The 16313-nt window shown below is 51.3% G+C and overlaps 1 protein-coding gene across 8 annotated transcripts in view; it reads left to right on the top strand.

The window, feature by feature from the left end:
• Window positions 1–16313, top strand: part of CRISPLD2 (cysteine rich secretory protein LCCL domain containing 2) — a 130066-nt gene that overhangs the window by 74661 nt on the left and 39092 nt on the right. For 5 of the 8 annotated variants that reach the window (XM_064581079.1, XM_064581081.1, XM_064581076.1 and 2 more), the window contains 3 exons: window positions 1050–1125; window positions 7688–7821; window positions 11355–15753. In XM_064581079.1, the coding sequence (XP_064437149.1) occupies window positions 1050–1125; window positions 7688–7821; window positions 11355–11469 (325 nt within the window). In that variant the 3' untranslated portion in view covers window positions 11470–15753. Of the gene's footprint in view, window positions 1–1049; window positions 1126–7340; window positions 7659–7687; window positions 7822–11354; window positions 15754–16313 lie in introns of those variants that run through there. The other 3 variants (XM_054511222.2, XM_045890637.2, XM_064581080.1) reach the window with 2 other exon arrangements.

Here is a 16313-nt window from a genome sequence, read left to right as displayed (position 1 = left end):
TTGCCCAGATTCTTTTTTAAAATCTCACGCAGACATCCTCCTCCTCTCCGCCCACCCTTATCCCCTCCTGCCCACCCCCAGACTGTTTTAACTTCCCAATGCCTTTGTCTGAGCTCGCTTCCCTGCCAGAATCCTGTCTGTCTTAGGGCCAGATGGTTTCCGGCTGCCATCTTGGTTCCAGTAACATGGTGTACTATTCCAGATAAAGGCAAAAAACCTTTTCTTTTTTCTTTTTTTTTAAGATTTTATTTATTCATTTGAGAAACAGAGATAGAGAGAGAGAGCATGAGCAGGGAGAGAGGCAGAGGGAGAAGCAGGCTCCCCGCTGAGCCAGGAGCCCGATGTGGGGCTCGATCCCGGGATCATGACCTGAGCCGAAGGCAGACGCTTAACCATCTGAGCCACCCAGGCGCCCCAAAAAACCTTTTCTTAAGTGAAGTTCATGCTTTTTCCCGGTTTGAATCTCTCACACCAGCTAGGGCCCACCCATTTCCAGTTTGAGGTGCTTTCCTCCTCCTCTATGCCTACGGCGGGGATGTGGTGACTGACCAGTGGTGATCTAACCCCTTCCGCCTCAGGTTATCAGTGCCCCGTCCCTGGAATAGTTTGACTCACTGAGGTGAGGGCCCTCCACCCTTTCCTCCCTTACACAGGAAAGTGGCCTCTAACAAAGTCTATTGATTATAATTTCCATAATGTACCCATGATATGAATTGGCCAACACTCAAGAACCAGAGGTACAATCTCTTACAATCCCATATTCATCTCTCTGACATATTTATTCTCTTTCACCTTGTTATTTCTGCATGTCTCCTTTGTACGGAGTTTGAAAATTCTATATGCACTGATTACGAAGAGGGACAATATCTGTACCACTGCTAGGGTGGGAGAGGTATGTTTTTTTTTCTTAAAGAGTAAACTGTGTGGTAGTTTCCTTTCCCATGAAAGTAGTTAAATCTTGAAATTCAAATAGGGAAGGCCAGCTGCTTCTCAAGAACTTTTGTCTTCTGCTGATCATAACCATCACACACATGTTTCTGGTTTTCCAGAGTTCACTGTCCAGCACACTGCAGAGACGAGCCATCCTACTGGGCTCCTGTGTTTGGAACTAACATCTATGCAGATGTAAGTATGCCGGCATTTTCAGTGACCACCTCTCAAAGCATGCTCAGACCTCAGAAATCACGTTCTAAGGTCTGGGTACCAGACACCTGAGATCTCATTCCTGTGCTTTGAGCTAAATTTAGATCACTTCTTTCTGCGACCCCTGCCCTAGTTTCCCCATGTGTAGACGCATTAGTACTTGCACTGGTGTGTGCTTGTGGATGCGGATGCAGGTGGACCTCGTCATTAGCAAATGTTTTCATGGTTGGGTAAATGGAATCCTGCTTCCCCATTCATGCGCATTTTTAATGTGAAGGCTTTTAGGTACCACATACTTAACACTTCATTTCCCCAGCTATTTAATCATCTTTCCAGCTCTCCTGATACATTTAAAGAACTGGTCCACTCTACTCACTGCATTTCTTTTTTGGCTATGTCCCCACTTAGCTAAAAGCACACAGAAGGAAATACAAATTACGCTAATTGACGACTTGTTCATAACCACTCTTATCACACTGGAGTCTGTTCTTCCACATTTCCTTACTAACTTTAGCAAGGAAGCTTTAGCCTGATTTTTCTGAGTGAATCTTCCAGAACATAGTCTGTTCCCTCCAGTTGCCCAGGGTGAAGGGGCATGGTGTCCCAAAAGATGGGAATGTGGTCACAGCCCTGCCCACCAGGCTGTGTGGTCTTCTTGCCAAGTTGCTTACCTCTCTGTAGAATGAGCCAGCTGGGATTTTCTAGTCCAAGGAATCTTCGAGACCTAACATCTCCTGATTAGATCAGCATCACCCATCCCCAGCTAACATTTTTACTCAGGTTTTTTCCATCTTCATTTTAATTGTTCTCTCCCACCCACCACCACCGTCTTTGTCTCCATCTGCTTCATTTGTTCCAGATTCCTATAAATCTGAGGTCACTAAGTTCTGTAAAGTCAAAGCAACCCTCATGGCTAACCTTTTTTTTTTTTTTTTTTAAAGATTTTATTTATTTATTTGACAGAGAGAGACACAGCGAGAGAGGGGACACAAGCAAGGGGAGTGGGAGAGGGAGAAGCAGGCTTCCCGCGAAGCAGGGAGCCCGATGTGGGGCTCGATCCCAGGACCCCGGGATCATGACCTGAGCCGAAGGCAGACGCTTAACGACTGAGCCACCCAGGCGCCCCTAACCTTTTTTCTCCCCCATCTTTTTTCTTTCCTCTTTAAGTGAGTCTTTTTCTTCTCAGAAGCCATTCAGCCAAAATTGAGTTTTAAAAGCTTAATGGAGTAAAATATTGTATACCAATTGTTAAACTAAATGTTTGAGCCAAACTTTGATTTTAAAATGACTTAAAAATAAAGGGATAGGCCAAGTGATTCTAGCAAAATACAGAGAAACAATACAGCAGCAGTGGCAATATTGCAATCTGATAAAGTGGAATTTAAGGTTAAACATGCTGAATGGGACACCACCATTCATTGTGGAATGGCATAAAAAGTTTATGAAGGTATGAGATCACATCTGTATGCACCGAACAACGTAGCAGCTAAACATATAAAGTTTTTTTTAAAAGGTAGAAATGCAAGGAGAACTTGATAAGAATTAACAATAATATAAAACTATATTTTACTATCTTTTGCATTCTTTAAGAACACCATTTCAGGTGTTGTTGTCCCCGTCTTATAGGAAAACAAAGTGAGGCTTAGAATAACCTGCCCCCAAAACACACAGCTAATACATAGCCAAGGTGAGATGCCATGAGGGTTATGTCTTACTTTAGGTTCTGTTCTTTCCCTGCCCTGTTCTTCCTTACTTGAATGTACCTGCACTCAAAATTATACTGATGTGAGTGGGCATGGAAGTGAAGACCTGTGTGCAGTCTTTAACTTATTTCACTAGGATTTTTTTTTAAGATTTTATTTATTTGACAGAGAGAGACACAGCGAGAGAGGGAACACAAGCAGGGGGAGTGGGAGAGGGAGAAGCAGGCTTCCCACCGAGCAGAGAGCCTGATGCGGGGCTCGATCCCAGAACCCTGGGATCATGACCTGAGCCGAAGGCAGACGCTTAACAACTGAGCCACCCAGGCGCCCTAATTTCACTAGGGTTTTGAGCTTTTGCAACCAGAGTGCTCAGCACAGGACTTGGCACATAATGATTGTTCAATTAATGACTGTTGAAGGAATAAATAAATGAAGATACTACATAAGATACTTAATGTTTAAATATTAAGCTTTTCAGAAAATAAAAGAAGGAAGGGAGAAAGAAGAAAAGAGAGGGGAGACAGGGAGAGGAGAGGGGAGGTGTCCGGAGAGAAGGAAGGGAGTTCCGTCCATCTCGGAGGTTCTTTTCTGGCCTTGGTTTCTAGGTCACTCTGTATTCTGGGAAATGACGATGCCTTTTGGAAAATGTCTGTTTAGCTAAGAGATTTATTTTGGGAGAGTTGTCTCCAGATCTTCGAAGGGCCTAATAGCGCTGCTGTTCCTGCCTGCTTACCGGGAGTGCATTACTTGGCAGCCCGCTCCCTTCGTGGTGAGTTGCAGGCGGGAGAAGCAACAGGGTGTAGCCCAAAGAGCAAAGTCTGGGTCACAAGATGCGAGTTTAAGACCCGGTTGTGAGATCGCGGGTGAGCCTTTCTCCTACTCTGAGCCTCGGTTTTCTTATCTCTCGGCGGCTGGATAAGTTCTCACACTTGGGCACACATCAGAATCCCCCAGAGGGCTTGTTCAAACAGATTTCTGGGCCCCACCCCAGCCTTTCTGACTCAGGGAGTCTGGAGCAGAGCCAGAGAATCTGCATTTCTAACAAGTTCCCGGATGCTGCTGATGTTGGTGTTCCGGGACGGCAGTCCCTTGAGCGTTTTCGATAATGGTGACGGTGAGAGTGATGGTGAGAGTGATGGTGATAAGTTAACTAACATCTACTGAGTGCTGCCTCAGCAAGCGTGCATTCAGCCCCTGAGCTTGTCACGTCTTCCAGATAGTCCTCTTGGGCCCTCGCTGTCCCATAAGGAATGGTGGGCAGCTTGCTGGCTCGGGGGTGGGGGCAGTCGGGCCCCGCTGTTTGCCAGCTGACTGATTTGGGGGAAGTCACTTAACCTCCCTGAACCTCGTTCCACCCATCTGTTCAGAGAGGATAATAATACCTACCTCGCAGCGTTATTGAGAGATTTCTTCATCACTACACGGGAAACTCATAGAACAGGGCCTGCCTTGGTAAATGCTCGAAAATGTTACCTATGATGACCCCCCCCCTTTGTATCGAGAAAATAGGGGCTCTTGGGGTTAAAACAGGTCATTCAAGGCCACCTAGCAGACAAGTGGTGGAGATAGGATGGGCTCTAGTCTCTCTGAGACCAGGTTTCTGCTGATGGCAACTGTTAATAAATTTGCATTGCTCAGGCCCTAAGAAGAGAAAGTGGACAACCTGTATCTTTGTGGAAGCTTGCTTCCTCATGTGTTGGACGAAGGGAGAGGAGGGGCGAGAAAGGGGGAGACAGGGTTTGCCAATGTTGCAGTTGCTTGAAGAGGTGTGTGTTGATAATGGACGATAGCCGTGCCTATCTTGTGAGAAAGATCTGGCTGTCCCCTTGAGGTTTTCATACTCACGGCCCACAGCTTGATGGTATCACAGAAAATTTCTGTACCACTGGTGTCCAGAAATCCTCCGGGGACAGGAGGCAAAGGGCTGTCCCAGAGGGCACAAAACCAGAATGTAGCACCTCTTGGCAGCATTCAGTCCTGAGGATGTGCCTGCTGGAGGCGGGCTCGGGTCCCTCCAGGTGCTGCAGCCGAAGTGGCCCCGGGCCTCCTGTCTGGTAACTCAGTCAGCGGAGTGAGCAATAGCCAGAGAGACAGAAGAAATGCCTGCCGGTGAGAACAGCAAGCACGTTCGTACCCACACAGCTCACCGCCCCTAGAAGTGCGTTAGAGGAATTCTCAAGGCTCCCTTTCTCTCTGAGATGCCCGCAAATGCATTGCTTCCTAATCTTTGGGGGGCACAAATCCTTTGGAGAACTGGAAACTTATGGATCCTTTTTCCAAGGGGATAGTTAAAAAGGCTTCCTCGTACAGACAAGGTGACCAACTGTCCCCACTTCCCTGGGGTTTCCCACATTCAGTGCTAAAATCAGGGAAGTTCTTGCTGACCTGCAACTCTGGGGCCTCCCAGATCCCCCAGAGCCCACTTCACTAAGGAGCCCTGTCCTTGTCCGTTTGTTTATCGAAGAAGGAAAGATGCGTTGGCGCAGGATCATACCTGCCTTCAGTGACTCAAGTGACTCAGTCACAGAAAGCAAGCATCCCCGTTCTTAGGTCCTTGGTGTGAGAGTTCGCTCGGGCTCTCAGACTCTGCACTTTGCACAGCACGATGCACTTCCCAGGGACCCGGCTTCTCTGGCAGGACCTGGTTTTGAAGAAAGGGGGCAGGAGCTCACCACCTGGAGGGGGTCCCTGAGAGGGATTGCCCCGGGCTCCCAACGTGTGAGATTTCAAATCCATGTGAGATTTCAAATCAGTATTTTCAAAGAGCCCACTTGAATCCGTTCACTCCCATCTGGTGTTAAGAACCTGCTCAATGGGTTGCTTGTCCCGCTCAAAGTGCAGCTCAGGGTGCGGACTTGACCACTTCCGATGCCCCATGTGAGCAGAATCATACAGGATTCTTCCTCTGCCTACTCTCTTCACAAAGGAGGTGCTCGCTGGGTTAACCAGTGGTTGGGACCCGAGTCACCCCACAGGTGATTACAGGGTCCCAGGTACTGTGCAGATGGGTGGCCTTGAGAGACAGCCAAGCCCAAACCCCCCTCCTACAGAGTGACCATCACCTGTTGGTGTTTGCAAACTTGGGTCGTGGTCCGCCGTGGCCTTGCCTCCACTCCCTGCACAAAGCACTGTCCCCCCGCCCCCTCCTCGACACACACGGAGTCTGCAGGCTGACCCCCTGCTGATGGCCACGGTCACGGCTGCAGGTCACTAGGTCATGAATGAAGGCAGGACTAGAGTCTGCCCTGCAGACGTCCGTCTGACTTTAAGTTGGCAACTTGCTGAGCTAGATTGAGCAGCTGGTTCTGTCAGTGTGACTCAACATGTTATCGATGTCTCAGGGGCCATTCTCCTGGTGACTTTGTTTTCTGACTCTTTGGAAGTCATCACACTTAAGGGGCCTCATCAGTGGAACATTTTGGTCATGAGACAGTGGTCAGAAGCTGTATGGGTTTCTTATGGCTGCTGTGACAGATGAGCACAAACTTAGTAACTTCGTGGCCTTTCTCTCTCACGGTCTAGAGGTCAGAAGCCCAGCACAGGCCTCCCCGGGCGCAGGTCAGGCTGTCAGCAGAGCTTCATTCCTTCTGGAGAGCCCCCCGCCCCGTGTTTCCGTGCCTTTCCCACTTTCCGGAAGCCGCCCACAGTCCCCGCTTGTGCCCCCCCACCCTGGCCCTGCATCTGCAAAGCCAGCCCTGTGGCATCGGGCGCCGTTACCCTGTAAAGATGCTGCAGGGGCTCTGGGTTGCGGTAAAGACTGACACCCCCTGCCAAGGCCAGGGTTGGCTTTTTACCCCAGGCTGGATGACAGGATCGTAGAAGTGGCAGGAGAGGGTCCCCCACGTGGTACTTCACCTTGAGTGTGCCTCAGTCACCTGGCCCTTGTTGGGGGTGACTCGGAATCAGCCCGTCAGGGCGAGTGGGGACCGGCTGCCCAATCCCTGAGTGAATCTCCCCAGTTTGAGGAATGGTGATTAATTAGTCTCAGACATTCCATCCTGAGGATCATTTTTCTATTGGATAACTAAAGACCCTAATGAAAATTTAACTCAAGGGCTTATTACCCAGGAATTGGACTACTTGGTAACCTTGCAGAACAGTACACCCTGCCCCTACTTGAAAGCCAGCGGCTCCCTTGGCCCCTATAATAAGCCTCAACTCCCCCTGCAGTCCTCACAGCCCCACGGGATGGGCCCCATTCACCTCTCCCACCTGTCCCGCCACACTCCACCTGCCTCTGTATTCCAGCCACCCTGGCCCGCCCTCCGTTCCTCGGACATGACAAGTTCACTCTTACCCCACGCCCTTTGCACAGGCTGTCCCCTCTGCGTGGGATGCTCTTCCCAGAGATATTCCTAGGCGGTGACCCATTCCTTTTTCTCCTCCAAATCTAAGCTCCAGTGTCACACCAAGAGCAGTCTTCCCGGATTAACTATTCTCAGAGTGTCTCCACCCAGTACTTTATCTCATGAGCTGGTTTTATTTTCTTCACAGGCAGAGTTGCTTGTTTGTGTATTTACTTGTCAGGCTCCCTCAACTGCATGAAGGTCAAGTCTTTATTGTGTTCCCTGCTGAGTTTTCCTGCATCTAGCACAATGCATGGCACTAGTAGGTGCTCAGAAAATACTTGCTGAATGAATGAATGCATGAACGAATGAAGGAGGCCAGGTCTCTCTGGAGAGACCCCTAAGGAATCAAGGGGATGATGGGTATTTCCTAGAGGTGACTTGACACTCCCCCTCATCCCCGACCACGCCACCAAGAACTGGTCGGCAGCAGCAGGGCCTCGCCCAGGAACACGGCATCCTTGACGTTGACCATGGCTCTTCTGGCGCTTTCAGAGTTCAAGCATCTGCAAGACGGCCGTGCATGCGGGAGTCATCCAGAACGAGAGCGGGGGTTATGTGGACGTGATGCCCGTGGATAAGAAGAAGACCTACGTGGGCTCGCTCAGGAATGGAGTCCAGTCTGAAAGGTAGGGCTGCGTTCTCCGGCTCTTGACACCCAGGGTCCACCAAGGGTGCCCCTGAGGCACCCGGGAGGGAAGCCAATGACCTTGACCTTGGGAGTAGAACTTGGGCAGGCTTGCGCTCATTCCTACCAGAATACCCAAAACGAGCCTGTTCTTTTCTCTTCCTTTCTGTTTTAAAACTAAGAACTTTTTTCTGTGACAATATCTGTTTTTGTAGAAGATTTAGAAGCATCCCATAAGCCCAAAGAATAACAGTCATCCATAACCTGTCACCTGGGGGAGTTACTGTGAGACTTGTGGTGTGTCTTCCTCTGGTCCTTTTACTTGGCGTGTATGCAAAGAAAACAAATGGGATCAATTTATGGTGACACAGTGGTTCTCTCTAGTTAACGATAGTATAGTTACATGTGTTACAGAAGTAAGAGCAAGGGGTCTGGAGCTCCGCCTCTCACCAGCTTTGTGCCCGCAAGCCAGCCACCTGATTTCCTTGCACCTCAGTGTTCTCACCTGTGATATGGGGACAGCACTGGTCTCGGCCTCACAGATTGCTGGAGGATTAATCCAGTGGCTGTCTGGTAGCTGAGAGCAACAGACCCTCAGGAGAGGAGAGTTTAGTACTCTGTACTTTCACTGAATAGATCATCAAGGCTGCTCCTAAGTCCACCCCCCACCCCTGTGTCCCTGCTGGTGACCCCACACAGTCGCATCCAGTGGGCCCCCTGCACCTCACTTCCTGGTTGGGCAGCCCAGCACTTTTCCATCCTGGGGGGCTGATCGTCCATGGGGGATGACCATCCTCACGGGGGAATGTCTGCACCTGCCAATGCTTGTTTCTGGAAGTCCCTGGAAGTGACATTCCTAGATCAAAGACCGTGCAAACGTCTGAGGCTTCATATGCCTTTCCAGAACGGCCTCAGGCTGCCAGTTTATCTTCTGGCACATGCTGCTCATCCTCACCTGTGTCCCTGTTGTCCATGGAAGCACCTCCCAGACCTCACAGCCCAGGGATCCAGGCCCCAGTCCTGGGGTTTCCTCTTGAGAGCCCCATGACCTCACACAAGGCACCAGCCTTTCCCGAGCCTCAGTTCCTGTGTCTGTGAAATGGGTCTCATGACTCGCCAAGAGGCAGATCCCTCTTGGGGGTAGAGTTGTTCTCAGGGCTGGTGGGGCAAGGTACAGAAACGTTGCAGTGCTGGAGGCTGGAAGTCCCAGATCAAGGCGTGGGTGGGGAGGACTTCCTCCTGAGGCCTCTCTCCTGGGTGTGTAGACGGCCGCCTTCTCCCTGTGTCCTGACAAGGTCCTCCCTCTGTGCTCTTCGGTGTCCTACTGTCCTCCTCTAAAGAGACTGGTCAGATTGGATCGAGCTTCACCCTCGTGACCTCATTTTTAACTTCATTATCCCTTCAAAGACCCTCTCCAACTACTGTCTCCCCCCATTCTGAGGCATCGGGGGCTGGGATTTAAACATAGGAATGGGGTCTGGGGGACACAGCTGAGCTCATAACAGAGGGGAGTGCTGAAATTTTATATTTGAGGGCCCTTCTTTTGAAAAGGAGTATAAAATCAAGAACACAAAATGTGCCAGGCCCCCAGAAGCTTGGCTTTCGTGGCACCCCCCCATCCTCCCGTCAGGATGGTGCCGCTTGTGGGGACGCTGTATAGTGGCACGAAGATCCCCCCCAGGGGCCCACACAGGAACTCTGTCCTGAGCCCCGACACCGGAGCGAACAGCGTCTGCATCTTCTTCAGCGTGGGCAATCTTTGTTTGGGAAAAGCTTAATGAAGGGAAATTCCACTGATTTAATGGGAGGGAAATGAGGCAGCTGATTAGGTGGCATTTCCTGGCCAGGCTGGGAAGAAGTCCCAGGACAGCACTCTGTTGAGTTATCTGTACCCCTCGAAGAGGAAACGGTCTTGCTGAGAAAGGTGGCGGGCTGGCCTCCGGGCTCACTGCCCAGCTCATCCCTGAGTGGCTCCCCGAGGGCAGCCACGCGGCTTAATGTGCGGCCCCCGCAGGTGGGTGTCTGAGACGGGTCTGCAGAGTGGCTTCTTTCCCACTGTCAGCCTCCCCGCCCCCCGAGACCCGTCGTTCTTTCTCTCTCCCCAAGTGACCCGCCCAGCATCGCCATCATCATCATTATAAATACCTTCCAGGCAGGCTTTCCCAGGCCCAGAAGTGGCGTTGCCCACTGCGCTATTCAGAAGGGTTCTAGGGAGTTTCTGCAGCATCTCCAGAGTTGAGATCCCGCTTCCCTTCCTCCTTGGACTCACTCTCTTGTGACTCAGTTTCCCCACCTATAAAGGGGAAGGTGATAACACCTACGCCCTGGGGTTAGTGGTAAGGCGGTAGGTCTCAAACCGGCCCCCACAGACCAGCAGAATCCAAATCAGCTCGGAGCTTGCTACAAAAGCAGGTTCTCGGGCCCTCCCCAGACCTGTGGAGTCTGAAGCTCCGGGACTGGGCTCTGCGATCTGTGTGAACACGACTCCCAGGGGTCCTGGTGCAGGTGGGACGATGACGTGAGGGTGGTCGCATCCCCTGCACACACAGGCACCGTGGGGGACTCTGATATTCTGCAATTCGGACTCATTCTCATGGGGTACCAGGACCAGTGCTGGGGTCCATGGGTGTCGAAATGACACAGACCACCCTGCACACACAGAAGGGGGGGGCTAGGCCAGGAGGGTGCAGGCATTTGGGAGCCTGCTCCCCTGCTCGCCAGCTGGGTGTCCTTGGGCAGGCGGTCTCCCCAAGCTTTGGTCTCTCCTCTGCCACACGGTTGCCGTGAGGATCACTGAGATGGTTTGTGCCGAGCACTGCCTGGCGGCTCACTGTAAGTGCCCGATGAATCCAGGGCCCTCTTGGCTATGGTAGCACTTACGAGGTCTGTTGCGCACCGCAGGGCACCATGGTTCTTGAACACGGGACCAAGTGACTTGTACGTAAGAAATAGGCTGCGTGGATTGTCTTTTGGGACAAGGGGGAAAGCATCTTGCAGGATCTCACTCTTTCATCCTTGCATCCACCCTTCCATTGCACGCTCACCCATCAGGGGTCATACGCTTGGCGAGCACGCACAATGTCCCAGGCACCGGGGTCCAGCAGGGAACACGCAGCTGGTCTCTGCCCAGGTGGGGCGTGTCACCCAGTGGGGTTGGAGCTGACAAGAGAAATGACCACTGCCGTTGCAGGGCCCCGGGCATCACTGTGCTGGGGTAGGGCAGGCAGCTGAGCACATGAAGCAGGGCCCAATCTCACTAGCTAGAGTCTCCTCCTTGGTGACGTGGTTCCACCCATGCCCCACCCGCCCCTTGTTTGATGGGGACCTCAGCAGCCCTCTGCACAGAGACCAGGACTGAGAAATCTCCCCAGAGCCTGTTCCCATTAGGGACTGTGGGAACCAAGCCTGGGGCTAGAGGGTGGCTCTGTCCCCAACGTCTGCTGGTACCCGAGAGCGGTCCCAGTCGGTCCCAAGGGAGTTGTGGATGCTGGACACTCTGGGACCTGTGCACAGCAAACTTCATTCTAAATTTAGGGAATCCTTCAATCAAGCGAGCAAACAAAGGCCTCCTGAAAAGAATTCTCAGCACATGGGCCAAAAGTCAGTCCGGCTGCAAAGTGGCTTTGGTTTAGCAGTGGTCTTTTTCTAGAAGAGGATATCCTGAGAGTTTTGCAAGACGAGTATGCAGAACTGGAACACTGTGGGAGGACAGGAATCTTCTTTCTCACACACATGCCCACAAGGGATAGCAGAGGAAAGGTGTCAAGAAGAGCTTTTGACATTGGGACCAGGGTTTGCCGGAATATTCTCATAAAGAAGCTGGACATCTGGATGAATATCAGTTCAGGAATTTTTCCTAGACCAGGACCGTTTTTTAAGACCGATTTCACAAGGAGATTGGGAAATAGACCAACGAAGACAGATAGCATTCTTGGTCACTTGGTTTTAACAAACGTAACACAGAGGTAGAAGGTATGTATGTAGGTGGACTTTCATCCAGAAGAGGGCTATTCATGTCACGGTCGTGGGGCAGCTTCTGTGTGCCAGGCACTGACCTCCTGGGACACGTCCAGCACTCACTTAATTATGAGCCACACGGGATTCTAAATGTTCTAGTAGACACAGTAAAAAGTAAAAAGGGAAAATTTAGAATATATTTGATTGAATTCAGTGTATCAAAAATATTACCATTCTAATGCGTATTAATAGAAAGTTATTGATAAGAAATATGCATTTTTTTTTTTAATAAATAAGGTCTTGGGGATCTAATGTGTATAGTGCACACACAGCACATTTTCAGTTTGGGCGAGTCACATCTCAAGTGCCCAGGAGCCACTGGGACTGGTTGGTTCCTCTGCTGGGCAGCCCAGCTCTGGGACTCTTAAGGGTTGGGTGTCTGAAAATCTGTGTATCCAGAAACTCGGAGAAGCAGAAACCATTAAGCTGTTGTTTCCGGATGGCATGAGCTCTGCCCTCTCCCCCAAGCCAGCTGGACCACGGCTGGGTGTCAGGTTCCCTCTGCTGTGCAAATGGGTGGGTTGCCCCTCCCGCACCCTCTAAGATCTGTACACACAGTAGCTCATCGAATCCCCCCAACAGCCCCATGAGGGAGGGACCCCAGTTAGCCCCACTTTATCAGCAAGGAAAGGGAGGCACAGAGAGGTTAAGTGACTTGTTCAAGGTCACCCAGCCAGCAAGCCACAGAGCCATGATCGAATCCAGACCGCCTACCCCAGCCCCCATGCTCTTCCCCAGCACACGTGACTCCACCCCACAGATAGGTCCCTGAGCCTGGGCCACAGGCCCTGCCCAGGAGGGGCCAGGGGAGCATTCAGTACGAGGGTGCACTTGTTTCTATCTTTAAACGTATTTATTAGAAGAGAAATACATTTATTAGAAAAGAAATACATTATTTAAATAATAAGTCTCAGGAGTAGAAAATAAGAGTCCCCCACGGGTGCCCTGTTAACCTCTGTTAATTGCTCATTTATAGCTTTCCAAGCCTTTTCCCCCCGGGGCACATACAACATGCTTAAAAATCAAGACGGAGATCATGCTGCACAGTGTTCTGAAACGCTTTTCCCTAAAGGATATTTTTATATTTCATGAGATAAGGGGAAGAGGTTTGACGGGGTTTGGGGTTTGTGGGTGTAGCGCATTCATCTCCGTGCGTGGCCCCGCCGCAAGCCAGGCACACCATCCTTTCCCTGAGGGGAGATCATGGTTTAAACCGCGTAGGAAGGACGAAACAGCTCGTGCTGAATGCACGCACTGACCCCGGTGCTTGCCCTGCATAAGCTCACGTCCTCTTCCCAGTCCCTAAGGAGTGGGACTTCCACGAACACTGTTTTACAGATGTGAGAACGGACTCAGGGAAATGGACTAATAACCAAGGTCTTACAGATAAGATCTGAAGCCGTGTCTGTCTGACTCTTGAATTCTCCTGGAAGTTCAGTAAACAGATGAGACTCTGGGAGAACAGGGTTTGAATCTTTGAAACAAAATACCTACACAACACATAAACATCTATACACACATATATACGTATCAATACGTATTATGAACACGTATATGTAGAAACGATATATATTTAAGATTTTATTTATTTCACAGAGACACAGCGAGAGAGGGAACACAAGCAGGGGGAGCGGGAGAGGGAGAAGCAGGCTTCCCGCCGAGCAGGGAGCCCGATGCGGGGCTCGATCCCAGGACCCTGGGATCACGACCTGAGCCGAAGGCAGACGCTTAACGACTGAGCCACCCAGGCGCCCCTAGAAATGATATTTCTTAATTAAAAAGAAGTCGCACACTTAAAAAGCCAGGAGGGCAGTGAAGGGTTCCTTTCCTGCAATCTTTTGGGCGCTGGGTTCTGTGACTCTGTGGAGCGAGCCGCCAGCTCGTGGGCAAGCCTGAGGTCCTTCCCAGGACGGGCCACCCCGCACTGGGAGCTCCATGCTGTACTGTCATTGCAGTCTGGGTGGTCTGGCGGCAAAGGGCCATCAGTCCCTCCCTGAGTGACCTTCACCGGCAGCTCTGGGACACAGTCCAGTGTTCGCTGCTCCTTGCGGGCCTGCAACCTCCCCTCTCCCTCCGGGACCTGGGGTGGGCCGATGTCGCCCTCAGAGACAGCGTGGCCACAGCCTGACTGCTCAGGATCATGGTTAGGGGCCTCGACGCACCTGGGTGCACATCCCAGCTGCACCTGGAACAAGGTGTTCGATTTGGGGCAAATTGCATCATCTCTCAGAGCCTTGATTCCCTTTCTGTAAGCAGCGAGAACCTTAGGGATCTCAAGGGATGGCCTCGAGGGGTGCACGGGGTGAGATTACATAAGGACCTAGGTGGCATCCCGCGGGCAGTGAGGGGGGGCAGAGCTGCCGGCTCCCAGGGGTGCGTTCCCGCCGCAAACCACTCACCAGGGCTGAGTTGTGACCCCCTGAGGCTGCAGACACTGGACGTTTCCCAGAGCGCCCTTGTCACAGCTCAGCCCCAACAGATGAGCGCTCTGCGTGCTTGGAGTCAGCTGGAGGGGCCCCCCTCGGGGCTTCCCGGCCAGTGCTGGTTCTCCCCAGCTCTGCGAGGGTCTTCTGTGTGGTCTCTCTCTTCCTCCCTTCTTTCCTTCTCTTCTTTTTAAAATTTGGGAGACCTCAATAAATAATTCTAATTTTAAAGTAATTTTAAGAAATCAATTTTAAGAGATTAAAATCTTAATTTTAAGAAACTTCAAGAAGATAATTTCAAGAGATTACGATCACTGAAAATCCCACACCCAGTGTCAACATTCTGGTGTGTTTCCTCCCAGATTTTTTTCTGTTCACAAACACCTTCTTGTTTTTGTTTTTACCCAAAAGGGACCAGACTCTGTGTATTGTTAGGTTAACTGGTTTTCCCAGTCAGTAACCGCTTGAATGTGCTCCCAGGCCACGACCCATGTAGCCACCCAATGTTTCAGTGGCTGCATCTTCTTCCCTTGTGTGGGCAGACACACATCTGTTGACAGACATCCGGGCTGGGTTGTGTTTTGTTTTTTTTTTTTGCTTTGCTCTGATAACACGGCAGAGAACATCTTTGCACAAGCCCGTGTACTTTCCCAACAGTTTCTTAAGATAACTTCCTTTTAGTAGATTGGTCACAGCTCCAGATGGTCTCTTTCCACGGGGAAGTACGGCTTGCTCCGGGTTAGATCTGCCCCCAGCGGCTTCTTTGGCGGCAAGAATGAAAGCCCCTTCCCTTACCACGCAAGGTCACAGTGGATACAATCCTTGCCTGTTCCGCCACTTTCTCAGTGCGTTGTCCCTCCTTGAGACCCTTCACTGGCTCGCCTCTCCATTCCGGGGATGCACTGAGACCAGGGCCTTTGCACCCATTGTCACCTGACCCTGAATCCCCCCCCCCCCAGCTGCTGGGGGGGGTCCCCTGGTCATTCAGCCTGACACACAGATGCTGCCTCCCTACACTGCTTTGGTTCCATCACCCTGCATCCCTCACCCCTGCCCTGCTTCGGTCCCATGACTCTGGTCCCATGACTCTGCATCCCTCACCCCTGCCCTGCTCCGGTCCCATGACTCTGGCCCCATTATTCTGCATCCCTCATCCCTGCCCTGCCTCACCTCAGTCCCCTTTCCCTGTGTGGTTTTACTTCCAGGACCCGTCACTCTCTGAGATGATCTCTTACCCATATTTAGCTGTTATCTCCCACCCCCAGTCTAAGGTCCGTGAAAGCAAGAACCTCATCAGTTCTGTTAACCCCATGTCCCCAACACACAGCCCAGAGCCCGGCACATAGTATGTGCTCAGCTGCACACCGGTTGGATGACAGACAGATTGCTGAGTTCGGAAATTTGTTCAGAACTCATTGAATGATTTTTTTCAAAACTTTTTATGAAAATTATTTAAACCCTTTATTAAAATGGTTCAGTGCCATTCCAACGGACACTCCCTTCTTGTGTGTGTGGTAGTTACAACCAACCCAAGGAGAGAATCGGGACCGGAGGGCGAGGCTTAGGAATGGCGGGTGGGAAGGCTGGCTTACAGTTTATCAATCACACCCACTCTTCATCAAACACGCACAGCCACCGACTCGGCCGGCAGGACGGGGCTCAGTCGGCGTTTGAGGTACAAACGAATGGGGACCCACCCGAAGGCCTTTTTGAGTAGCCCAAACCCAGAGGAATTCTCCGCCTGAGACAGTGGATGAGCCTGACACTTGTCACATCGACACCCTCGGCGGTGTCAGCCCGCTGGTCTGATGTGTTAAGAAGTCTACACCCCGTTCAGCAGGGTCTGCTTTTTGCCTCCGAGGTGGATGGGCTGCTCAATGGGGATGCTTCGTAGGTAGCTTGGGGCACTTGTCCGGATGACAGCCTGACTGGCCGTCTTGTCCCTGGGTTGTTTGGGGCCCTGTGATGGGGAGAAGCCACTGCCTCAACTCTAGAATTTACAGTAGTAAGTCAGAGACACAAACCTTGGTATTCTCCCCCAGTGTGGCTTGCC

The sequence above is a fragment of the Mirounga angustirostris genome, unplaced genomic scaffold, assembly GCF_029215605.1.
Source record: "Mirounga angustirostris isolate CCGP_5_RB_7025 unplaced genomic scaffold, mMirAng1.0.hap1 SCAF_16, whole genome shotgun sequence".
Taxonomy (NCBI): domain Eukaryota; kingdom Metazoa; phylum Chordata; class Mammalia; order Carnivora; family Phocidae; genus Mirounga; species Mirounga angustirostris.
The sequence above is the reverse complement of the archived record's forward strand: the minus strand, read 5'-3'. Positions and strand labels throughout refer to the sequence as shown.